The following is a 25,902-nucleotide window of genomic DNA, read 5'->3' on the forward strand; positions in this document are numbered from 1 at the left end:
CCCCCAGAAGTTTACTAAAATTACAATAGTCTCTTCCCGCCTCTTTATAAGTGGCTTGCAATGTACATTTCGGAACTCAAAAAACTGAAAAACAAATGGCGCCCAGAAAGGCCTCTCCTCCGTCTCTCTCTCCAATCCCAATCCCAATCGGTACTGGAGAATAAAAACCCTAATCCTTGGAAGCCCTAGAAATCGGTTTCTTCAATTTCACTTGTCAACAGTAAGAATTAAGAAATATCTAATTCTTTCGTATAATATTTTTGGCAGGTAATTGCGAGGTTATGGTTGAAGCAAAGGGCTTCAATTGCAAATCCGATCAAAATAGCCTTTCGATTTTCCTCTCCAGAAATGCCAAAATCAGAGTTTCAGGTACTTTTCCTTTTCTTTGGATGTATTGAAAAGATATAGCCAGAGTAGCAAACAATGTGCTGTCGCATCAGTAATAATCGTCAACTGGTGTTCTGAAATAGTTTTTTTTTTTGTTTACGCCCTTATGGGGAATTATTGAGCTGAAATTAAACTAGGTAACATGCTCAAAGTTCCGATTTTTTTCTTCTCAATTTTGTTTATTTATTTATTTTCGTCGATGAAGTCAATGGAGCTGAGTTACTGTGGACGTCTCTCATTTATTTAATTGTGGCAGTGAGGGAAGAGGTGAATAGAAAGTGTGATAATGATGAGAAAGCTCCGAAGTTTGAGGATGATTATGGATTTTTGCTTGTTAATCCGAAAGATGGTGATAGCTTTAGCAAATCTTGTCTTCAGGTGCATATCTTTCTCATGTGTGTATATTTTTTTTTTGTCAATAAGCGGGGTAGGGAATGACCCATGACCTCTTGGTCAATTAGAATTTAAAGGTAGGGGTCTTAGCCATCTTGGCTAAGACTTACTTCCTTGAATCTGAGTGTACTTAGGTTTAGTTTTCAAGTCATATTGTTTATTTCAAATTATCATTGTGCTCACAAGCAGGTGTGAATTTTTGTATACAGGAAGTGCTAAATTTATACATGCAAGAGTTACCCACGATGAGTTATGCGGCAAATACTGGAAAGAAGTCGTCGTTTCTTGAACAATGTGTCTCAAATGGGTAAAGGATGCCTGTGCTTTCCTGATCTATCTGTTTTCTTTGGCGTGCTTCAATCAAAATGGGTTCCTCCTTTTGCGGTTATGAATTATGTTATTCTGACTGAATTTACTAGTAATTTGCTAATTTGTTTAGATGATCCAGGCATATCAGGTATTGTTAATTATTATCAACTTTTTTTGAATGGGAAATTAGTGGTTGAGGTGGGGAGCGGGGGGAGAGGGGGTTTGAACCCATGATCTCTTGGTCATGTGGCAGGGGGCTTGCCACAGGAGCAAGTCTGAATCCGTATGATTTATTATTTATTTATTGTAGTTACAAGAGTTGAATTCAGGAGAGTTTTGACTTTTGACGATTAGTTTATCTATTCTGCAGGAAATATTGTACTCTGCTTTTGAATTCCAAGTTCATGGAATGCTCGGAAAAGGTAAGCTTGCTAACTTTACCGGAGGATAGCTGTTTCTTAATGATCTTCTTGGTAGCTGTTTCTTAATGATCTTCTTTACCAGATGCTAGCTGCAATTACCTATCAAATAGTTCCTGCTGACACACAGTATGCTGAGATTCCTCTTGCTGCTGTTAGGTCAAACTACCAACACAAGGTTTGTTCTTCATTTGCAGTTTCCATCGTGCTACATTTTGATTCTTCTCTTCACTCAACAAATAAAACAAATAATTTGCATTTGTGAATTATTTCATTAGATACGTAAAGTTGAAAATCACCAAATGCATAGTGTAAAGCAACTAATTTCATTAGATATCCAGCACTAAGTAAGATTAACACTTTAACCTGAATAAATTCTTGATACGTGATTGCAACTTCAGGATGGGTATTTATACTATAGTAGATTTGCAACTATGATTTCATATCACATGCATTTTTGTGAATTTAAGAGTGTTAACAGCAGTTAAAACTTGAGTTCACTTTGTACGTTTTATTGCACTTATTTTCCCCCATCCAAATGCTGCCATGCCATCCGCTTAATTTCTTTCTTTCTTTTTGCCTTATCATTTCTTAACTAATATGGAAATTGTTTACAAGTTAAGTTGGTGTATTTTCATTGCATTTAGGGTTTTGGTTGCTTATTGTACATGGAATTGCGGAGGAGACTTCAAAGTGTTGGTATTCACACTATATACTGTTGGGGAGATGTGGAATCTGAAGGTTTTTGGATTAAACAGGTAGGTCAAGGGTGGACCATAACTCCTCTTCGTTTAAATAATGCTCTTAAATATGCAAAAACTGAGGCTGAGAAACTACTTTTTGTATAAGAATGCATAATGTTGTAGTGAACGACATTCTATGGTAAGATGAAATTGCTATGTGGTTTTTGATTTTCGGATCTTATCTCCAAAACAAGCGCAGGGTTTTGCATCAATAGCCAATGTGGACAAGAAGGGTCGAGCTCGCAGGCTGCCTATCAAGTCTGATATTCGCAGAACATTGTGCTTTCCTGGGGGTTCAACCCTTATGGTGGCTCATCTTAATAGGGACACTTTGGATAACCCTGCTGACTCTTTAAAGTTTGTTGAGCAATTGATACAAGATGGATTATCTTCTAGAAATGATAAGGCAGATGGTGAGGACAGTTAATTATATATATTTTGACATGTGTAACTTTCGAAAAAAAAAACTTTGTCATTTGCTTTTGTGATTTTAAGCTAGGAAAATGTTTGAAGGCCTTGTGAGGAAAAAAATAACTTGATTCTGTTTATTTTGAGCAGGCTTTTGTCAAACCCATGATGCAAAGCAAGGTTGTGGGGATGCTGCTCCTTCTGAGAGAGTGCTCTGCAACAATATGGCTACTTGCGGAGAACCAACAAATGTTGGATCTAGTGGTGGCGTAAATCTCTGCACTTGCTCAACACAAAATGCAAAGAGGAAGGTTTGGGAAGCCTCACTATCTTCGTTGAAATCAAAAAAAGTGAAGGGAAGCCATCTTCTGGATTGCTCATCAGAGTCTGCGTGGGGTCTAATTCCTGAAAGTGACTGTACTGCTCCTTGTTTTAATGGATGCTCCTGGGAAATGGTAAATAATTCTATAGAAGGCAAACCATTTGAGATGACATCAAAAGCTCTTGTCGGTAAAGAAGTTTGTTCAAATGGAGAATATTTAAAAGTAATGTTGATGAATATTGCTGACGATACCAAGAAAACGAGTCTGACAAAGGTATCTCCCATTCGCTTAATTTGGTTGCAAACTGATGTGACAGGAACGTGCAGTATCTCCGTGTGTATGTCTATGGATTTTGTGTGTTTTGTTGAATGTTGATCATCAACCTTCTCCATGTAGGTAATTGAAATGCTTGGTGGAGCTGTTACCTGTGATGGGAGTGCAAGCACACATGTTGTTACCGGGAAAGTGAGAAAAACATTGAATTTCTGCACTGCTCTCTGTTCAGGGTTAGTTCTGATTTTTTCATCATTAACCTAGTTTACATTTATAATTATAAAATCTTCTCCAGCCAGTCAACACAAATATCTATACATTTTATTATCACAATTGCCGTTTCTAATTTTTCAAATTAAGAGAATTTGATTATGCTGATTTCCTTTTTTTAAGCAACAAAAAAATTAAATTAGATTAATGGAGGCACCAAGTGGGTAACAACATGTGCAAATAGGAATCAACTACAAGAATGTAGGTTGAATACATCATGAGCAATTATTGCTTATATTACAATGTCTATCCGAACATGCGGCCCAGTGGTAGATTTCTATGGGTGCAACCTAGGGGTTACAATACAAGTTCAATTCTTGGGAACAACCTTCCACATATTTTGTGAGGTAAGATCTGTGTACATCTGGCTTGTTCTTGAACTCACCCATTGCGGGAGTCTTGTGTACGAGTGTTGTTTATCTTTTATTACAGTGCCTATTAAACCAACTTTGAAGGGTACACAACCATCTTCCTCAAAGCATATCAAAATAAGTTTTATTTCCTTGAAAACCTCACTTGACCCTTAGTGTCACGAATAAACCATAAAGGACAGTAACAATGGAAGTAACTATGCCTCTTTTTCTCCTTTTTTTTTGAAATCTCAGTTTGGCTGACAGTTTTGAAATGGTATTGTTTGAGAAGTTATTATACCATAGTTTCATATGTTGTTTGTTTTTATCCTATTTCTCCGATTTTGGTTTGCTTCCCCCGAGTTTTGTCGCAGGTCATTCACATGTAGTATCAAAAGGTACTAACAGTAATATTTGATCCCATCTTTACGCAGAGCATGGGTAGTCTCATCCAGCTGGTTGAAAGAAAGCTTCCGGGTTGGCAAATTTGTGGGTGAGTTGAAAAAGATAAATGGAATTTAGGCCAAATTAAAGTATGCTTGACGTGCTATCTTAACTTTCCTTCATCTACAGACGAATTGCCCTTTATACTGCACGATGAAGATTACATGTCAAAGTACAGAACTGACTTAAAGAGTACAGTTCTCATAGCAAGATCAAGGCCAAGAGCATTGCTAAGAGGTTACCATCTTTGCATAGCCTCACACGTTCAACCACCTATTCGTACCCTATCCGCAATTGTTAGGTCTGCTGGTGGGCAAGTAAGTGTATAGAATCTCCTTTTAACATTACTTTGCTGGTCAAATCTTTACATAGTCCTGTCTCTCATCCTTGCACACTGAATAGGATAACATGTTAGTGCACAAATGGTTACTCTTCACTGTACTGAGAACTTCACAAGATAGTACACATCTTCTTTTGGCCGCGATTATTGCAAGCGAAATTGGTTTTAACTTCTCTCAAAATGCTGTGGATTCAGATTATTTCTGGTTTGGACAAGGTAAGCAAATCATCGAAAACGATCTTTATTGCCTGTGAAGAAGATATGGAGGAAGCATTATCAGCTGCAAAGAAAGGAATATGGACTTTCAGTGGGGATTGGCTGATGAACTGCATCATGAAACAGGAACTCGACTTGGGGGCACCAAAGTTTTCTGAATCCTTGTGAGGAGGATAGTCAGCCACCAAGATAGCCTCTGAGAAAGCAGATTTATTTTACTTTTCGTACTGAGAAATGTCAAATAGAAAAGAAAAGAAAGAAACAAAAAGACAAAAGAAAAGCATGTATGCCAACAAGCTCTGGACTAACTGGTTTTTTGTAAATTATCTCAACAAATTATTGAAAGCAATGGTGTTGGAACTTGGCTGAATGTGGCCTAATTCAATATTTGATTTTATTTTGGAGTTGAGGTTCTATGTGGACCTTGGTGAGACAGAATTCAGAAAATACCAAGCAAATGAATCCTAGTTTTAGGAGACCACACCATTATTAACAATATCACGGAGCTTGTTTTAATGAATTAATTTTCAAGATTCAATGTTATTTTACTACAAAGAAACAAATTTATTTATATTTTTTATTGGCGGTAAGACTTAAGAGATTAATTTAGGTCCAAAAAGAGAAATTAATTTAGGTTGGCAGAATATTTTTAAAATTTTTTTAGGGATAAGGCACTGCAAGAAGAAGCAGGGGAGAGAGAGAAAATGAAACACATACGTGGACCCTCTGAAACATCATTACGGAGAATAGTCTCTTTTTTATTGAAAGAGTGGATAGTTTCTCGGGTTTGATTCAACTTGTGGAAGCTTGAAATAGTACTCCAATGGCGACAGAAGCTCTGTTTATCAGAGGAGCCAAGTCTACTGATTACTTATTTCCCTCAATGCGGCGAGAGTCCACGACGAGCCGACATCCTTTACGAGTTCTAGTGAGTTCTAAGATTCGAGCTTCTAGCTCCACGGATGGAAAGAAAAATGCTTACAAAGAACTGGGTTTGTCTTCTTTCGCCTCTTTCTTCCATATATGTGATTGATGTTGTCTTTATTTCGAAGAAATGTTGCTCGCTTTTGGATTGTTGGGTTCAATATTATAATTGGGTTGATGATGGGGGTGGTTGTTTTTTTTGGGTCTCCTTATGCATTTCGAGAGCTCGAATTCGAAGTGGGTGTGATTTAGTGTGGCAGGTTAGATACAAAGTGGTTTATGCTATCAAATACATATCTCTCGTTTGTTCCTTGGTTTGGCTGAATTCATCTACTTGTTACTGGAACACAATTTTGTATGAGTCAATTGAAAGCAATTTTATTGCAGTATGAGTGTTGCTATATCTAATGGGGTCTCCAAGTGGTAGTTGTCTATTTGGAAAGCTCAAAATGAAGCGATTTAGCTCACCTTCAAGCTGTTTTAGAAGAACATTACTAAAATTATATTAAATTTGATTCAGCCAAACTGATTTGCTGTCTATTTACAATATTAATCTATTTGAATTGGATTTTTGTGTCAGCTTGTGTCAATGAGTATACATCCTCTTTGTAGTGAGTGGTGGTGTGATAGATGGAATATATGTTTAAAAGAGATATGAAAACCATAAATGAGGTTATTCTTTCTGCAATGTAACTCTGCAGAATATTTGCTTGATAGGGGTGATTACGTTTTGTTTAAATGAAGTTTTTTGTTGCAGGACGACATAAGCTTAGCCCTCACGTATTCCATTGGTTTTGCAGTTTCAATTTACTATACCATTGCTATAATTTGACATGGTTGTTTGTTTAGGTTTGTTTTCTTTGAAAAAGAAGATTGATGATGTACTTCTTCGTGCTGAGATGTTGGGTCCAACTGCCCTGGAACTTGAAGAAACAAGACGTATTGCGCAAGAACAAATTATGCGTGACTTTAATCTTTGGGATGACCCTGATAAATCCAATGAAATTCTTGCTGAGTTGGCTGATCGTGTGAGGGTGATTGATGCGCTGAAGGATGTAAAATACAAGGTGGTGCACAACTGACAACACAAATCAGTCTTAGCAGTTTTATCTTTCACCATGTAAAAATGCATGCATAAAGAAAGAACATTTGATGGTTAGGAAAACTAGTTGCTAATCAAGATAGTAATGCTTCTGCTTTACTCGTCCACACGTAGTGCCATTTACTGCTTTGTCAATCTTATTAGTCACCAGATGAAGGTGATGAATATTTCAAATTGCTTTTGGATTTACCTGCAGGCTGAGGACGCAAAGCTTATCACAGAGTTGTCTGAGATTGATGCTATCACTTGTGGGCTTGTTGAGCAAGCATATAGTGCATCTTTAGATGTGAGCATGCTCTTGGATAAGTATGAAATGTCGAAGTTCCTTCAGGGTCCATGTGATGTAGAGGGAGCATGTGTAATTATTAAAGCTGGATTAGATGGGACTGAGTCTGAGGTTTGATTACCATACTTTGAGCTTTAAAGTTTAACTTTGATGGTAGAGGCAGACTTAGGTTTGAAAGGAAGTAGAATGTGGCTATTAGATTTGAGTCACCATTGCTTGTACCCCCACAAAAAGCAAGTATATGATTGAGCAGGTGCATATATGATACATGCATAGCTATTCAAAGCACTTTTTTGTCCTTGAAAATGATGATTGGTGGTGGGACACAATTATTACACTTATGAAGCTCCATGACCAAAGAGTTGAATTTTTTATTTTTTATTTTTATCATATTTCTTCAGTCCTTTGCTTTTATACAAAAGGCGTTTTGACTTACTAATTTTCTTATATAAGAAAACTTGCCTTAGCATAGAGAATTAGAGATAGCTAACTAAAATTATATACTTCACTTGAAAGCATTTTAAGGTTGAGTTTCAATTAGACCCCTCTCTCTCTCTCTGTCTCTCTCTCTCTCTCTGTCTGTCTCTCTCTGTCTGTCTGTCTGTCTCTCTCTCTCTCTCCATATGTGCGTGTAAGGTATGATAACATACTTTCATATCCAGAAATGGGTGGAAAAACTTTTGAGCATGTATATCAAATGGGCCAAGAAGCAAGGTCATAGAGGCAGAGTAGTTGATAAGCATCCTTCTGTGAGTGGTGGCATCAAATCTGCAGGTATTGAGTTTGAATTTGAAAATGCATATGGCTATCTTTCAGGAGAGAGGGGTGTCCACCGCATGATAGGTTTTCAGAATGGATCTATTGACAATAAGGTATGGCCATCATCAGTGAAATCTCTACTCTTCTTATCTGCTTATACTTGAATACAACAAAAATGCTATTTCTTATCAAGTGGTATTGCAATTGTGTAGTTCCTTTATCAGCTAATGCTTTATCTTAAATGAAAGAACAATGCCATTTCTGTTAGAAACATTATACTTGAAAGCTTCTTATACTTGCATTATTAAAAGCTTCAATCATTATGCATGAACCACTTGGCAGGTTAGCTTAGCTGGTGTGGATGTTGTTCCTCTTTTTCTTGGAGCAACTCCTGATTTACAAATAAATGATGAAGATTTGATTGTTTCGTCTCCCCCATTGTTTGGAGAAAAGTATGGATTATCTGAAGCTGCTGTTTGCATTCAGCATATACCAACTGGCATATGTGTCCAGTCAACCGGTAATTAATCATAGTCCATACTTCTCTCCCCCGTCTTTCCTAAACATAAACGATTCGTTCAAATATTCCTTTACATCTTAATCTTTTGAAGCGAGAAATGAAAATGATTCTTTTATGGGCAGGTGAAAGGACACTCTTTGCTAATAAGACCAAGGCCCTTAATCGATTGAAGGCGAAACTTCTAGTGATTGCAGAGGAGCAAAAGATTTCTGATTTAAGCAGCATCAAGAGAGATGCCATTGTTGATGTGTGGAAGAACGAGACTAGAAGATATATTTTGCAGCCTCGCAAGCTAGTCCAGGATGTTAAAACAGGCATTCAACTAACTGATCTAAACTCTGTTTTGAATGGAAATATAGAACCACTTATTGGAGCTCGTTTCAATTATAGACAGTCAAGTAATGTAGTCTGAACTCACATTTCTGGTTATCCTTGTTACGTACGATGGAATTTTAAGCCTCAATCTTGTTCTGTATCATATTAAAGTTCAAAAGATTCTCAATATATGATGCTCATATCACATGAAAGTAGTTGATTAATGTCTCGGAGATTCAAAATTTCAAGCTTTGCATTTTGAAACCCGGATATTTCTGAATATCCTGTTACAGGCCTTCCTTCTACTGCATGTGTCGAATATTCGCTTTCGAAGATAACTTTGTGCTAAGTAGACACCCCTTTTATGCTTATTAGGTTCTTGTCACCGGATCCTTGCATCTGCAGGAGGTGCTGAAGCTACTAATAAGGAGGTGTTCTATTCTTTTTGTTCTTTTGCCCTTATTGATTTATATGATCCCATTTTTTATCCAAAGAATAATGGACACACAGTGTGTGTGTGTGTGTGTGGGGATCCTAGTAAAGGCTTCCTTGTTGCTTAGGTTACCTTTCTTGGAAGTATTTTATTTTGTTGATCCTCTTGTGTTCTAGGTAATGTTCCAGTTAAGGGTAGGCTATTAATATATAGCTCATGATTCATTTTCAAGTACTGTTTACATCCAACAATCTCTAAAACACAAAAGGATTCTCTTTCTTGGGTTAAGCTACCATTGCCTTTAATGGCAAGAATATTCACAGGGGATTTATTGGAGGTTACTGTACATTTATGTCCATTTTGCCTTTTAACTGCGTGTAAATGAAATCCTGTTTCCCCCATTTTTTGGAGGGTCACAATTCCATGTTTTTTTTTTCGACTTACAACCAATAACAGGTTAAGACAACACTACACACTTGACACCTACGAAGGACGCAGGCAAAAAGTCAAGTGGTAGGAGAAGCTTATCTACTGCAAAGGAGGGACTTACAATTCCATGTTTGAATGACTACAAATTCGGCCATCTTGCATTACTCTGGCGACAATTAAGATTGGATTGAAACTCATGCGCGTAAGCCTCACAAGAGGAACAAGCCCACAATGTGTGTACTACAGGGAAAAAAAATATCCTGAGGGGTTTTGAACGCCGGAAACCTACATATATGGAACATATAATAGTGAAATAAGATAATTAACTGGGCTATTTAGGGCCGTCTCTAGCATTTTGAAGGCCTAGACAAGTTAAGAAACTGAGGCCCTCATTCTCTAAAATAAGTTTTCTTTTATAAATATGAAACCCAACATATTTAATAAATTCAAAATGCAATATAATTAGTTTTTGAATACAAATAAATTATCACCAATATCCAATAAATTAAGCGACTCAAACTTATAAATTTATTACATCAAATGAAACCAAATAACGCTAAACCAAATAATTCATGGGGGAGGGGCCTCACTTGTACGGTTCGAATTTGATTTGTTACAGCAATCAAAGTTATAGGTCAATGAATTACACTTTTTAATTTTTATATATGTGATGGCGTGTCATTTTGTATTTGGGTTAATAGGCTTATTTTCTTAAATAGCAATATATTAGGATTTTTTTTTTCGGATTTGGGGGCTCTGCAATTCCCCCAAATCCGAAAAAAAAAATGAAAAACAAATTTTAAAAATGAAAAAACAAAAATATAGTGTGATGTGACACATCTCCTAAGCCATTGGATTCCAATTGTGGACTCTACAATTTGAAACTAATTGCGGAGCCCCCTAATCCATTTTTTTCTTATATCAATTGACAAGTACACTGTACTGTTTATAAACACCTAAAAAGCTATACAATTTAATAAAAAGTGAGGCTCCTTCCCCATGAGAGGCCCTAGGCGACTACCTCTCTGGCCTCCCCTTGGAGCCGGCTCTGGGGCTATTGTTCTGTGGTTTTCAAAATCCTAAATACTAAAGTTTAATTATTAAATTTTAATATATCATTTTAAAAAAATCATTATTTAACATGGTTTGGGGAATTGTAACCCCAAACATTACGAAAGTTCCATTACATTGCAAAAATCTCATTCCATTGAAACTATATAATATATCAAAATGTCATCACTTTCATTTCATGTGAGCATAATAACTAGGATTTATGAGGTTAATTACTGAACCGCCCACATTATTGAAGTATTTAAAAGTTACTGTATAAAATTTAATCCATTGGCATCCATAAATAGCTAGGGTGGTGCTGACAGCATTGAATGTTGAACCAAAAATTTTAACTTTTATTAACAGATGAAGAAAAAAAAAAAGTTAATATTTCACCAAAAAAAAAGAGAGAAAATTAAAATTCCAGATTTATCTTAATTTTTGTCAAATATTTTTTAAAAAATGTTTATGAGATAAGGTAATCCTGATGATAAAGTCTATTAAATCCTACCTTTGAATCTGGTTCATCTTTTGCAAAATGATCTTATGAGTTATCATATATATTTTTTAAAATAGAAGAGGGAAATTAGAACTCTGATCACTAGAGTGATACATATCATCTTTATCACTTCAATTAGTGGCTCGAGCGTTATGAGTTATCATATTAATTCTTATGTGTTTTGCTTCTTTTTTAACAAAAAAAATAATTTAATTTATGCTTATCAATAAGAGACAAATGCACATTGTCCTTGTGATAGAAACAATGTCTTTGGATCAAGTGACAACCCATTACAAACAATCTCATTGTGATAGAATCAAGGCATTCCAATTCAGCAGGAAAAAAAAAACCCCAAAATTCACAAGTGATTTTTTTTGTCTCAAAATTTTTTCCATAAAACTATTCTATATCATATATTTGTACAAATTTTTTAAATACCATTAAAAAATTGACTTCTCATTAGAATCGAATTTTGGGCACATATATGTCTAATCCAGTCGATTGTCAACCGAACGATCCCTCTCGTTGGTTGTATATTTGTACAATTAATATCCATTATAATTGTAATATTATTTTTGATATTACATTTAATTTTCAACTTGGTGGACTCAAACTGATAATTATCTAACTTTTTAGTTAAGAAATAAAAATGTTTTAGAAATAAAAAAAAATCGAAATACTGAAATTGAAGTATTGAAGACGGCAATTACAACAACGTCTTTAACGACAAAACGGTTCTTTGGGGGTGGTGTCATTCTCCTTCAAGTTTCAAACTTTCTTCAGTTTTCGACTTCTCTCTCTCAATCAAGACATACACCCCCAGCCCCCACGCAGACGTATATAGGAATATATTTATAGAAGTAAACATTTATATAGGTCCAACCCGACTGTCTCTGCAACAACTAATGGCGGGTCTGCACTCTTCGTCAAGACCCACCTCCTCCTCTGCATCTTCTTCTCAGGTGCTCACTTCAAGAGTCCTATTGCTTCTCACGCTCCTTCTATTGTCGCTCGCTTGCTTCGCATTTATCTTGCAATGGCGGGGCGGGTTGACCGACCCGGTCTCCCGATGGTCGCCAGATACGGACGGGTTCCCCGGTATGCGTTCCATTGGCACCGGCACGGGCTCCGCGATGCAGAATTCTGGTTCCGGATGTATTGATCTTCTGGGTCGGAGCCGCTCGCCGGCTTTCCCGTATTTCAAGGAGTGGAAGTTCGGGTTCGGGTCGGATCTGAAGCCTAAGGTAAGCTTGAATTAATGCATCTTCTTTTTCTTTATTTATTGGCCAATAGGGGTTTTCTTTCATTTTTTCATCAGTGTTAATCTTCGCCTAAATAGTGTAGATGAATTGATTAGTCTTTGGATCTAGTATCTTTATTATTCATTTTGATGATTTGATTTGTTTCTGTGCAAGGTATTGATGACCATCTGTCCTCGTTTGTTTATTCCCATAAATTGTTTGATTGTTGAAGTCATTCGTTGTATTCTATTTTCTTGTCACTATGTTTGAAGTCTATGTTGCGATTGGGTTTTACCAAATTTATGCCTGTTGAAAGTCTACTGTTTTTATGTATTTCTTTGATCATAAGTTCCTTCATCTGTTATTCATACGGATAAGGGTCTGGTTGGAAATTTTAAATCACTATGTAGAACATAACCCACTAAGATATTGTGATTCTTATAAGTGAAAAGGGGAATCAAATATAACTAGTAATAACTGGAAGCATTGCAAAAGAAGGGATTCTCTATATAAGTGAATGTTCTTGCTCAGGGGACAAGTTTAGCCAAAGTGTTCAAATTCTGAGAGCACAAAAAACTCGAGAGCTCTATCTGATCTATAGAAAGAACGTTCAAAACAGCAGTCAAAAGGTACAAGCCACTGGAAACCTGATAGCTGAAAAGACAGGACTGCCAAACAATGGTGACTTGTTAAGGAGGTCACGTGGGACTAGGAGTTGCATCCAGTTGTTGAACTAACTGAAGACGGCGAGTTTCCTGCTTTCATTGCCTTTTCTTTTGGTGCCCCAACTGGAGTTGATTGGGACATATATTCAACCTAAATTAAGAAGCACATGCACATAAGTATCCTTTTTTGGAGTTCACATTGTCTTATACGACAGTTAGTTGTCTTAAACAAACGATGCTTTTTCTGACATACTACTTACTACCATTAATGATCATAATTTTGTGTTCATTTGATTTTGTCCTAATTATTCCTTGGGGAATTTTTATTAGTTGGAATTATGTATTTAATTAGGAAGGTATTTGGCCAAATTTTTTGGGAATTGTAGATCCCTGGTTTACTTTTCTTAATTCTTCCCTGTATTTGAGGTTACCTCCATTGTGTTTATATTTGCCCTGGACACAGCAGCAACAAAAATCTTCAGTTATTTTGACAGCTCATTTGATTTTTTCCAGGCGCAAACCGTCACACACGCATGTGTGCACATAATGTTCTTACTTTTTTCCTTTGCACCCAAATCAAAATGTCAAGCACAATTGCTACATCTGCCAATGGCCATTAAATTCAACTGCTATACCTGCCAATGGACATTTATATTCAACTGCTACACCCGCAATCATGCAATTGTTCTTCTTGCAGAACCTTGTTCTCGGATGACCTTTTCTCTTTTTGATTTTCTGTATTCCAGATATGCATCACAACAAGCACTTCGGCAGGTTTGGAGCAGACTTTACCTTGGATTTTCTATCACAAAGTTATGGGAGTTTCAAATTTTTTTCTTTTTGTGGAGGGAAAGGCTGCCTCTCCTAATGTATCTAAAATCTTAGAAACCATTCCGGTGAGTCAAAACCTGTGACTTTCTCTAAATTTATCTTGTTAGAATGGCATTTTTCTTTGCATCTCCATGGCTATTCCTGGTTGTGATCTGCATTGTAAAGGCTATTATCTTTTTCAGGGGGTGAAAGTAATATACAGAACTAGAGAATTAGAGGAAAAACAAGCTAAAAGGTAGTTCTTATTCCATTTGGTCTTCGTTATTCATTGTTAAAGTTAAGTTGGAAGTTTCTCCTTTTGAATTTCTTGTCTTATTTACACGAAATTCATCCGCGTTTGACAACTTTGGTGCGATGACAATGTATCTTAATTTGCAAAGTCAGAAGCATTAATAAGTTTTTCTACCTTTGCAGCTTTGTGATTATAAACTTCAATCTCATTCTACTTGTTATAGTTTGGCCATGGATATCTTTGTTTCAGAAGTGAGGTTGAAGCATTTAGGGAAAAAAAGGGTCCTAGCTGAAAATCATCTGAAAGAGGCAACAAATTGTGCATTGTGAAGAGGCCACAATTTTGTGAAATAAATGATTTAAGATGCTGTAAAGAGTGCATTTTCCATCTACAAGCCATTAGAATTACAAAATAACACTTGAAAGTTTGATGCTTTTGCCTCTGCTTTCATAGTTTGCTGTAATATTGTAGAAGAGTTATGGTGAAGATGACCTAGCTACTCTCATGAAAAAATGAGATTGATATCTAATTCTTCCGTTTCCATGAAAGTTTTCTTCCATATTCCATGCCCGCTTTGATGCATCTGATGGTATATACTTCTGTTCTGTTTTGTCCATATCATATTTGGGTTGTTAGCCGGATATGGAATGAGACCTGGCTGGCAAGCTTCTTCTACAAACCCTGTAACTATGAATTGTTTGTAAAGCAATCCCTCAATATGGAGATGGCAATCATCATGGCACGGGTATGGACAAGTTCATTCTTATAGATCTCCTACATACCTCGATGCATTTTTGTGAAGTTGTGTTCTTATTTTTTTTCTTTGCCCTAATCAAAAATCTTAGGATGCTGGCATGGATTGGATTATCCATCTTGATACTGATGAACTTTTACATCCAGCGGGTGCTCGTGAGTACTCTTTGAGACAATTGTTATCAGATGTGCCCGGGAATGTTGATATGGTTATCTTTCCGAATTATGTAAGTCGACCAGCATTTCTTAGATTGAGAAAATTAGTAGGGGTATATATTTTTTGTTGTTAAGTATTTTTTTTTAAAACTTTGTAATCGTGATACTCGTTACATTTGGTCGTTGTTTATGGTGATGTTGTATACTTGTATCGTTTGTTTCAGGAGAGTAGTGTTGAGCGGGATGATATCAAGGAACCTTTCAGTGAGGTACAAACTCTTTATTGCTTGGTTCCTATCTATTTGATGCAGTTTAACATCCTATACAACTGCTATGGTCTGAACTTAAGTAGCTTGCTGAGCTACCCTAAAACTCTGCTCAAGTTTCCTGTCTTATGACTCTACCTTTGACAGATCTTGTACTTAATTTTGGTAAAAATAGAGATGCTTAATTGGTGGAAAATTTCATTCAGAAAAATAATGTTAAAAAATTCCTCCTGGACCACAACGTGAACTTCATCAGAAGGAGCTGACCTGTTTTTTGTTTTTGTTTTCGTTTTCACTTGGTACGTTAGCATTCTGGTGTACAAGCTTTGGGACACTGCGCCATCCTCTGGCTATAAAGCTTAAAATGGATGTCATAGTCTGTCATATATTATTGGATTCCTTAATGTAAACAGAGACAGCCGCGTGGTTTTGGTTTTAATAGGGGATATTCACTTGCTGCGTAGGTTTCGATGTTCAAGAAGAACTATGACCACCTTCCAAAAGATGTATACTTTGGAAATTACAGAGAGGCAACGCGCGGTAATCCAAACTACTTTCTGACATATGGAAATGGAAAGTCTGCTGCTCGTATACAGGATCATCTTCGTCCTAATGGTGCACATAGGTGGCACAACTATATGAAGACCCCAAAGTACGGCGATTATTTAACGTCATCATTTAGGATGCATGCTATATCTACATAGACAAGTAATGAGATGTATAAATATCATGGAGTACATTTAGATGCATGCATTTTATATTTTCTTGGCATTGTGAGCATTTTCATATGTATTTGTACAATCTTAGCACTAATGAATGATAATTTTTGGCAGTGAGATCAAATTGGATGAGGCAGCAGTGCTACATTACACATACCCAAAATTCTCTGATTTGACTTCAAGACGCGATAGGTGTGGATGCAAGCCAACAAAGGAAGATGTAAAAAGATGTTTTATGTTGGAATTTGACAGATCTGTGAGTTCTCATCCATGTTTTGTTTCTGTTCTTTTGTCTATTTTGTCCTTGCATATCGGAGACAGTTTGTGTTTCCTAGCTTTTAAATCTTCTTGTATTTTACATTTAAAGAAAAATTTGTCGTATGTTAATTGATTTTTTTTTTTTGTATTTATTTAACTTACTTTCATGCAATTTTGTTTATTGTGATTGATTAATTTGTTTGTAAACTATAATTGTTGTGGTCGTTCCTTTGATTCATTTACAATAATTTAATTTTTTGTGATCTTCTTTATGACGGTTAGAGATCATTATTGGGCTGTTAAGATATCATCATCAACCTTTTTCTAAAACAATTTGGGTGGTTAAGAGATAGTATGGCCTGAAACGAATGTAGCTGAAACAAATGTAATATGAGGAAAAAGTCATTGAAGTTAAGGCAGCGTTGGTAGAAGATAAGATGAGAGAATTGCATAATGTACAATGTGGTCTCATCCGTGCACAAGGCTCATGCAGTGGGCATGATGTACACAAATCTTATCCTCATATAATATGTGAGGTTGTTTCCAGGAATTGAACCTGTGACTTCTAGGTTGCACCCCTGCAATTTTACAAGTGGGCCACATGTTCGCCTGTGGTGCTTAAGTGCATAAAGATGATAAAATTCAAACGGAAAATTCTAAGGTGTGAAGAGGGAGACCAAAAAATATTTTGTTAGTAGTAAGTGAAATGGAAGAGAAAAGGATTAGTGTAGAGAGTAGTTTTAGACTGGATTGAGCAGCTAATGTAATAGAAGTGCTTTGAGTACTTTTCATTAATTTCTAATGTAGCACCAAAAGCCAAAAGTTTGATGCTAGTTGATCAGGCCCCTTTGCTTCCTAGAGAGGGTTACCTATGGTAATTTATATTCCATATAATGCTTCTCCTTTCCCTGTATGACATAGGCTTTTACATAAAGCATATCGGCACATCGTTTACTTGGCGCGGTACTGGTATCTTTCACTGTCAGTCGACTAATAGAATTTCGTCCCATTGTTTGAAAAAAAATGATAATGTGATGACTTGCAGTTTAATGAGCTTGTAAGGCCTGTTGAAGTCCATTCTTTGAGGCACTTTATTCACAATAATATAACATTTGTTGCGCAGGCATTCATTATTGCTTCAACTGCAACTGAGGAGGAAATGCTTCGCTGGTAAGACTATTTGAAGTACTGCTTTTCTTGTCCTATTCTGAGGTTTCAAAATCATAATTTTCTGAAATGCCTTTTTTTATTTTTTATTTTTATGTTTGTTAGGTACCGTGAATACGTTGTGTGGACAGACAAAAAACTGAACCTAAAGCTTCTAAGAAAAGGCATCTTGACTCACATTTATGCTCCCATGGTTAGTACTTTGCTGAAGGATCTGTCTCCTCTTTTCGAGTTCATTTTTGAGCTTCTTATTGATTGAATTTTGCATACATATGCACATATCTTCGGTTTGGATTCCCAAACATTTTAAAATTTCTCTGTTCATACAGGCCATTGTTCAAGGACTGAGGGAGTCTGGAGTTTTCAGCTCTGTAATTGAATCAGCAATGGCAACTCTTTCAAAGGAAAAGTTCTTATCTTCAGTTGAAAGTAATAATTCTTCAAGAGCGGCTGGATCCCGAGAGAGATCTTCCAGGAAGATAGGTGATATTGAATTTTCACATGCTACTGCACGCAGGGTCTTGCAGACTGAGGATAGTTTTAATGCTGATGCTTCGGCAGTCCCACCACTTTCTCCTCCTAGTGCAGATGACTTTCAGTTCAATGTGCAACAACCATACCACCTTTCACAGTGATCCTTGCTCTTGCCATTCATTTTTTCCCTTTTACAAGGGATTTGAAAGCATACCAGAAAACTTGAGAAAGAGAGCAGGTTTGGCTGATGTAAAGGTGCATTTTTTCCGGTTTCATGGAGGTTCTTCCCGATCGTTACCCAAGCGCTTTTGTACATTTTAGGTTATAGGTTCCGGAGAGGGAGAGCGAGGTCTCGGACGGGATTGTCGCCACTGTTGCAATGAGAATGAGTTCTCTCATTCCATTGTAATATTTGGTATTGGTATCAGGGAGCTTTTCTTCAGTTTTAGATTCTTTATAAAAATTAGGAATCAAGACCAAAATTAGTATAAGAATTTGATGACAATTTGTTTGACTATATGTATAAATTGAAGAAAAATTGCATGATTTAACAGTTTTTGGCCCTTCGAAGTATATCTGCAGAGGTGCTATGATCTTTTAAAACTCAAAGCTAAGAAAATTGCAGCAGAAACATTATTTCTTGCCAGTAAATCATGAATTTATTATTTAAGGTTGATGGAGGCAGCAGCAAGTGCTTCCATGACTTGGATAGCTTGGGTTTGAAACACACAAGACAGCACCAGCAGATAAGGCAGCCTTGATACGTAGTAATGAACAATCTGCCCTTGCATGACAACACTCTCCAACAAAGGTGCAATCACTCCCTGGGTCTCCTTGCATAAACCCTAAATCATATACCACACACATAAATCAAATGAATCAATATTTCTACAAATATATATATGAATTCTCCTATGTGATCGAAAAGTGTGGATCAAGTTTGTGAACCAAAATCCAATGATTGTAATAAACCAGAACATAAGTGGGGGACACACATTTATTATGGGACCCATCACATCTATGGTTGAAAAACAAGTTTACAAACTTGGTTCACACTTTTAATCCACATAAGAGAATTTCTGTATTGTAACATTTAATTTTAATTTAGGTAGAAAAACATTTTATAAAACAAAAGAACGATTTAAAAACAAAATCATAAATAAAATACATTCGAAACAAGTGCGCATGTGTTCTTGCCGGGCCAGTGACGCGAGCGAGGGAAGAGAGAAGAATGTCTCGGGCGACCCCAATCCTGAGTAAGGCACGCAAAACGCTTCAAGATCTTGAATTGCTTAAGGTCTTACAGTCTGAAATCAATCACGAACTCTCCTCCACTCCCGTGCAGGTGCTTTCTCTCCTTTGCTCTCTCATGTTACAGGCCGTTACTAATGAATGATATGTTGCTCCTTTTGGGGGCTAAATGGTTTTCTGGGATGTGGGTTTTGGCTGATGAGTTGGATAGGCTAAGAGATGATGTAGATTATGAAGAATGATACTGTGTATTGAATCCTGGAAAGCTTGTTATTGTGTGTCGAAATTGATTTCTCGTCTGGGATTTCAACTTGATTGGTTCTTTTTTTTTTTTGGGTTTTTCTTGATTAGATACAGATTGTTAAATTAGGCACAACACTGCCAATCCGCCAGGCTAGTTCGATTTTCACTCCTCAGAATCAAAGAAGTTATTATGTGATAATTTCAATAGTCATCCTTTTGCTTTGCAATCTATCTTGCTCGTATCTGAAAACCCAAATGCAAATGAATCTGACACTGTTTTCTGAGATGTTGTTTAAGTTGCTAATCTTGTGAATTAAGAAAATTGACCTTATTGTAAAAGAATTTGTGTTGGAATGGATGCAGACCAGTCAAAGTGGCTCTTTGGGTGATTTTGTGGTGGACTGGGATTCACCAGGGTCCCTAGATGTGGTTTTGCGGAGAAAATATGAGTCTGGTGAGGAGGTTGCCGTTTCAGCTTTATTGGGTCCTGTGAGGCTTGCAGAAGTGGGTGACTTTCCGAGCGATGCTTTTATGAAGGTATGCATAAAAAAACCTGGCTTGAGCTCCATATTGCAGTTTGACTGTGGAGTTTTTGGAAAAGGTGGCAATGTCTCAGAATTTGACGTCCATAATGCCTACTATCTCAAGTCAGTAGCTTGTCCAAGCCCTTCAGTTTACAGAGGCCCCTTATACAGGTAAATGTTTTAGTTTTTATGGCATTTACATATCTTTCTATAGGGGAAATTTGCTTACATGAGTATAATCTACTGCCAAAGTTTTTTCATTAGGTAAATAATGTGACCAACAAATCTAATACGATATCCTATTTAGAGTGTAACTTGTGTCTCAACTCATCTATTGTTCAATCCAAGTGTTCGTGCATGGCGCTAATTTGTGATATCTTTTCAGGCTTAGTTCTCTTGAACAGAGTGCTATATCGTTAGTGGCTGTTAATTTCTGTATCTGTTAGCCTTAGCCTTGGTGTTTTGAATCATCAATGGTTAAAAGTTAACACATGGTAATAAATTAATAATATATGCCTTGGTATCGTGCTACTTGGTATATTGTAAGGCATGCCTCGCTAATGTCAGCTCTTTGAGAAAGAGGAGTAAGAAAAAAGGGAGGAGAGATCATAGAAGAGAGAAGTTATATAAATTTATGTAGTATTATTAATAATCAACAGTCTTATAGACGAAAAAAAGTGAGAAACAAAGACAGAAATGAGAATCGAAGACATAAAAGAGATGCAAAAGAGACAGAAAAGCGGAGAGGACATAACAGAGAAGGAAAAGAGAGAAAAAAAGGGAGAAGAACAGACATGTGCTGTCATCGGGCGGTCTTCCTCCGTTGGTGTCGGGCTGTTTCCTACTTTTGTGTCGAGTTTTCGTGCATTTTCTTCTTGGATTTTGTTTTTCTAATTTCCTTTCTCATGTTAGGCTTCTTAAAGCCCAAGAACAACAAATAATGGAGGTCCAATAGAAGTTAATCACCTGAAGCGAGCAAGGTGTGCGCTTTATGGTGCTTTGTGAAAAGTGCGCGTTTTTGTGCATTTCGCGCTTCTGTCCAAGCGCAACGAAGCGAGGCATGACCCTTGTGCTCCGCATCGCTTCTCTCTTAAAGCATGCAAATCATGCACTTTTAACAACTGTGACGAATCCCTATGATTTGGTGGAAACTCCTGTATGTTGTAGATCACCACTTCCTTATTATTGTTTTGAAATACTATATTGGTTACAGTTTCTGCTGTGTCGCATTTCTTCAAATGGAATGGTTCACCATTTCTCTTTGTGAAGCCTTTTATTGCCTTGGTCTGTGTCCTATTTTCGTTGCTAAATGTCCCATTCCCTTGTTTTTGGGTTTTAAATAGGGCAATATGATATTGATATCTGAATCTCTGATTGGGTGGACATGTTATTTGGGATCTTCTATGAAGGAATTTGAGAATACAATGTGGAATTTCCGGGGGATGCTCGTTGCTCTTATTTTGCATAGGATTGTAGCGACAATTGTTACAGAAAATAAAACTTAATGTTATTTGTTTACTGACACACTTCTCATTTTAGTCGAGTCTCGCTAGATCTATTATGACCAAATAGGTTTTTAATGACATTTGACTTCCTTTCTTCACTATTTTGTTAAACATGTTATGTTCTTCTATGATTCTATCACATAGATGCCCATGATTTGTCATCCTAGTACCATGGTTATGCCAATGCATCCTTGGATTGTTGTTTTAATCAAATACTCACTTGCCTTATTTGTATCCTACTGCAGCACTTTAGATCCTCAACTACAAGATACACTCAAGGAATATCTAGAAACCAAGGGAATCGGAAAAAACCTAACTTCCTTCCTGCTCCATTACCTACACAGAAAAGAGCAAGGTCAATATGTGAACTGGTTACAGAAGCTTGAAGCATTTGTGGCAAAGGAAGACTGACTTGAGACAAATACTTGAATTCATTTTCTCCTCCAGGAAAAGACTCTACATTGAGAAGTGAAGCAGGGCTTGAAGTTCCAAACCATATTGTAAGCTGAATATTAATTTTTTTTAGATAATTTAAAGTTTGAACATTTATGTATACAAATGAAAGCATATGTAGGATCTGCATCAAACTCGGGGCCCTTCTTCAAGGGTTACTACCATAAGTTGTAATCTTTTAGCGTCCTGTTCATCGTTGTCCTCAGCAGAGAGGAAATCTCTATGTGCATTGGCCCCAATAAAGTATCCCCTATTTTCAGTAGCTTGGTTCTATAATATCTTCATCCACAATGCCATGCTTTCTCCACTCTCTGTCACTTCCCCTTCACTTTGATGCAAAAAGCCTACAATATCTGCATTTAGCTGCAAAAACCTGCATTTGTAAGTTGATGCTCAGTTGACAGATATCATCCTTGTGTAAACAGTTTGGGGTTAGCCATGATGCTCAGTCGACAATGTCAAAAAAAATAAATCTTCAGGCACTAATGGAGTTCCAAATAGAGACCAAGATAATAGAGAATCCTCCTCATCAGAGCTGATAGACAATTCAATCCCGTAAAGGCGTAAATGTATGTTGGTCGATTTCTTAATTACCTGACACAATTCTACCATTGAGAGACTTAGAGCTTGCACTACTGAAACCCGAGATTTCAAGCCGAATACTACCTTTGGGAGTGCCGGAATTAAAAAAACCAGTCATGTCCAGTGGGTCACGTTTGACCAATTCGGGTCAACATTGGATCTTCCTATCCCGGTGGCTATTCTAGCTGAAAAACGGGCGGGTATGGATGGGAGTTGATTGATGGTGGTGGTGGTGGTCACCAACAGAAGTGACTCAGGTGGCCGGATCGGACTTTTTTTAGATGAACTTTCGTGACTTTCGCGCGACTTTCAAGCCAAACTGGAGGTTGTTGGCTGTTGGGCTAAGCTGAGTTTTGTCCGGGAAAGCTTTTTGGTAGGTTGGCTGTTTGAAATGGTTACTGAACAACGAAGTCGCCATTGAAGGCAGGGACAGTGCTCACGGAAGAAGAAAAAGATTATGTGCCATATGTATTTTATAAAAATAAAATTCACACAAAATTTACCCATAAGCAAATTTCAGTTAAAACATATTTTTCTTTCGACTTTTTGTGTCATGTGTTCACTTTGACTCAGCGAAATAACAAAAAAAAACTTACCGTGGCATGACGTAGTAAAGTCAATGGTCAATTTTAAATGTTTGAAACGCTGGGGATTGAATTGTAACATGATTTATTTATCAGTGAGCGAAAATAACAGTTACTCCTATGTTGTTCACATAAGAAATTAATCTGTCACAGCTCTTTCCAGCTTCCATCAGCGCTGTCCGGATAGCAACTCCAGGTACAGTAGCACCTGCACTCACAACAAAGAAGTTTGATAGAAAGGGGCTTCAGCCCACATGGAATTGTGTTTGCTCGTTTACGAATTTTGAGTAAACTGCGGAATGAGTTGGCTTTTTTTGTGTTTCATGTCCTCAAAATGAACCCACCGCCATGTCTTTTTAAAGTTTTAATGAGATTCTGGCTTTATTGAACTCAATCAATCATCCTTGCCCCATGTGATGTACCCAATTCAAAGCATGTGTTGAATGCTTTTCAAGTTTTATCTATAGCGCAGTTGCGGGATTGGTTGGTGTAGGATATTTTTCTTATCAACTTTTTCATATTGCCAGTTACTTGTGCCTAACTTAGTGACTTTCACCTTCTAAGCCTTTGCAAAGCTCAAGCTTCTTCAACTTTCACAGACGGTTTTATATGTTTTTTTTATGTCCGGACTGTTTTATATGCTTATGTGACAGGAAAAAGCTTTGAAGAGTGCCAGTATAAGAAAATCTGCTTGTGAGTTATTAAATATAGGTAGATTAATCATAGCTAGAGCTGTGGCTTTCAGTAGCCATAAAAATTTTTATAATAGGGATCCAAGCCGCTGCTATCCTAGTTTATGCATCATCATATAAAATATACGTGGAGCTCACAAATTCATTTAGAAAAGAAAAGAAACAAAAAAATGAAAGCTTTCAGGATTTTTTTTTTTATTTTTTTCATTAAAAAGGAAAAAAGAGTCCATGAGAAGCAGTGTCTCATTCTGTATTTTCAATTAGACAAATCTTCTAATGAAGAAGAAGAATCTGACACTTTCAAACAACTATACCGGAAAGCATTCATTACCAGAAAACATAAATCACCAGACGATCACTTTCTTATGCTATTCTTGTGCAGCCTCTTCCGCAAATGTCTTGAGATGCTTGTCTGAAGACCCACCTTCCATGGCAGCCATTTTTGCCAATGCCTTCCATTTCTTGGCATTTCTTCTAATCACTTCTCCTCTTTCATTACTCCCCATAACCAAATCCAAACACCTCTTAATCTCATCAGCTTCAACTAACCCATCATTTCTTTCTGCAACCCTCACCCCTGTTTTCCACACATCTTGGACAAGCTTCGCATTCGTCGGTTGATCAGTCCACTGTGGAAATCCCACCATCGGAACCCCACAACTCAAGCTCTCAGAAGTCGAATTCCACCCACAATGACTCACAAAGCATCCGATCGAAGAATGAGACAGAACTTCAACCTGTGAACACCACGGCACTATCATCCCCTGTTTCTCCAAGTCTCCCCTGCAACTCAACTCTTCTCCCTCTTGTTCTCTTATAACCCACAAAAATGGCCTTCCGGTATGAAGCAAGGCAAGTGCCATTTCTTCCATTTGAGACTTCGCCAGCACAGACATACTTCCAAATGAGACATAAACCACAGATCCTGAATCTTTTGAATTCAGCCAATCTGAGTAATCATTGGATCCTTTTTCGAACAAATCACCACCAAAGCAAGTATCGGAGGGATCTGTTTCGTCCAGAAAAGCAGATGGAATCAAAGGCCCAACGCCAACCAAATTGTACTTTTCCAAAGCTTGCAACGTCTCGAATTCTAGTTCATCGAAAGTGTTCACAAGTACTTTCGGTTTGGTTTCAGAATTCAGTACCTCGAAATGCTCCTTAATCAAAGGGAGTGCAAACGCATAAACATTTGAAGGAAGAAAAAAGGAGGGAAGGTCAATGCTAGTCAACGGCGGCAGTCCCGGCAATTCAACTGAAAACGAGGGGTCATTAACGGCTTTCTCCTTAATCAAACCTTCATAACCGTTGAAGTAACGATAATATATGTTGAGTAGAGCAGCTGGCTGGTTCCAAAGAAACGTGGAAGGAATGTGAACCTCACGCGCCACAGTGACAACCCAAGGAAGTAGTAGAGAGTAAACCACACGAGTAATCGGACGGTCTTGATTGATCGTCATGATGAGGTTTCTGAAACTTTGAATGCCGTACTGCATGAACTGAAATATGAAGTGTTCGAAGTTAACATTTGGGTTAAAGCCTTGGTCGCAACCGTCAGAGAAGGTGGCGAAAGACAAGCCTTTGGGAGTAGTAGTTTGGTCTTTGAGCATACGGCGGTGGGCCGAGATGGTTGCGGCGAAGGTGACGTGTGCACCGGTGCGGGTAAGGCGTTTGGCGAACTGGAGAGTTGGGTTAATGTGGCCTTGTCCAGGGAATGTTACGATGAGAATGTGTGGTTTCGACATTCTTCGTTCGTTGGTGATCTCAAAGAGTGTTGAGCGTGGGTTGTGTATATGTGTGTATATATACAGTGGCGGGGACGTTTAAACGATGACGTTTGCAGTGATGTCTTTTGAGGATGTACTGGTGAACAGTGATGACAATTCTGGAGCAATAGATGGGAATACTGATTAGAAGTTAAAGAAGGAGATGGTATAAAGTAAAAAGCAAATGAAATGAAAGAGGTGGTACAAACCCTTGAAATCAATTATTGTCATTCACATAAACCCAACCACAAAAGAAGAAATCAAATCAGAAAAAAGCAAAAACAGATAGCTTCAAATCATTTGCATAAACCAATCACATAAATCCTTGAAATCTGTTCAATACATAGA

General features: G+C 37.3%; 5 protein-coding genes and 1 long non-coding RNA gene across 8 annotated transcripts; 4 read left to right on the forward strand and 2 right to left on the reverse strand.

Annotated features, from left to right (window-relative positions):
• Window positions 1–38: 38 nt before the first annotated feature.
• Window positions 39–5,145, forward strand: LOC119995167. Of its 3 annotated transcripts, none has more exons than XM_038841579.1 (13): window positions 39–150; window positions 268–369; window positions 644–765; window positions 990–1,087; window positions 1,460–1,511; window positions 1,594–1,686; window positions 2,156–2,266; window positions 2,451–2,664; window positions 2,810–3,255; window positions 3,379–3,488; window positions 4,310–4,368; window positions 4,449–4,636; window positions 4,855–5,145. In XM_038841579.1, exons 1-13 carry the CDS (start codon window positions 96–98, stop codon window positions 5,041–5,043), a joined length of 1,839 nt encoding a protein of 612 aa, XP_038697507.1. In that variant the 5' UTR covers window positions 39–95; the 3' UTR covers window positions 5,044–5,145. The 3 variants fall into 3 exon arrangements, with proteins under 3 accessions (XP_038697507.1, XP_038697506.1, XP_038697508.1); XM_038841578.1 differs by having other exon boundaries at window positions 42–150; window positions 1,457–1,511; XM_038841580.1 differs by having other exon boundaries at window positions 53–143; window positions 267–369; window positions 1,457–1,511.
• Window positions 5,146–5,562: 417 nt separating this feature from the next.
• Window positions 5,563–9,005, forward strand: LOC119988917 (peptide chain release factor PrfB3, chloroplastic). Its single transcript, XM_038834172.1, has 6 exons — window positions 5,563–5,867; window positions 6,649–6,866; window positions 7,098–7,298; window positions 7,850–8,059; window positions 8,289–8,466; window positions 8,589–9,005. Exons 1-6 carry the CDS (start codon window positions 5,699–5,701, stop codon window positions 8,876–8,878), a joined length of 1,266 nt encoding a protein of 421 aa, XP_038690100.1. The 5' UTR covers window positions 5,563–5,698; the 3' UTR covers window positions 8,879–9,005.
• Window positions 9,006–11,931: 2,926 nt separating this feature from the next.
• On the forward strand, window positions 11,932–18,524 carry LOC119985559 (glycosyltransferase-like At2g41451). The gene is made up of 11 exons (XM_038829850.1): window positions 11,932–12,436; window positions 13,845–13,994; window positions 14,112–14,164; window positions 14,798–14,906; window positions 15,007–15,141; window positions 15,295–15,339; window positions 15,801–15,988; window positions 16,170–16,311; window positions 17,437–17,483; window positions 17,586–17,673; window positions 17,810–18,524. Exons 1-11 carry the CDS (start codon window positions 12,098–12,100, stop codon window positions 18,113–18,115), a joined length of 1,602 nt encoding a protein of 533 aa, XP_038685778.1. The 5' UTR covers window positions 11,932–12,097; the 3' UTR covers window positions 18,116–18,524.
• A 599-nt stretch (window positions 18,525–19,123) lies between these two features.
• On the forward strand, window positions 19,124–22,153 carry LOC119987050 (mitochondrial acidic protein MAM33). Its single transcript, XM_038831768.1, has 3 exons — window positions 19,124–19,299; window positions 19,812–20,143; window positions 21,723–22,153. Exons 1-3 carry the CDS (start codon window positions 19,186–19,188, stop codon window positions 21,886–21,888), a joined length of 612 nt encoding a protein of 203 aa, XP_038687696.1. The 5' UTR covers window positions 19,124–19,185; the 3' UTR covers window positions 21,889–22,153.
• On the reverse strand, window positions 21,888–23,025 carry LOC119987058. The gene is made up of 2 exons (XR_005465358.1): window positions 22,525–23,025; window positions 21,888–22,303 (listed from the first exon to the last, which is right to left on the reverse strand). It is a non-coding gene; the product is annotated as an uncharacterized LOC119987058 (long non-coding RNA).
• Window positions 23,026–23,965: 940 nt separating this feature from the next.
• On the reverse strand, window positions 23,966–25,540 carry LOC119995375 (crocetin glucosyltransferase, chloroplastic-like). Its single transcript, XM_038841855.1, has one exon. The coding sequence runs from the start codon at window positions 25,531–25,533 to the stop codon at window positions 24,157–24,159; it is 1,377 nt and encodes a 458-aa protein (XP_038697783.1). The 5' UTR covers window positions 25,534–25,540; the 3' UTR covers window positions 23,966–24,156.
• Window positions 25,541–25,902: the final 362 nt, after the last annotated feature.

The sequence above is a fragment of the Tripterygium wilfordii genome, chromosome 3 (assembly GCF_013401445.1).
Source record: "Tripterygium wilfordii isolate XIE 37 chromosome 3, ASM1340144v1, whole genome shotgun sequence".
NCBI classification, from domain to species: domain Eukaryota; kingdom Viridiplantae; phylum Streptophyta; class Magnoliopsida; order Celastrales; family Celastraceae; genus Tripterygium; species Tripterygium wilfordii.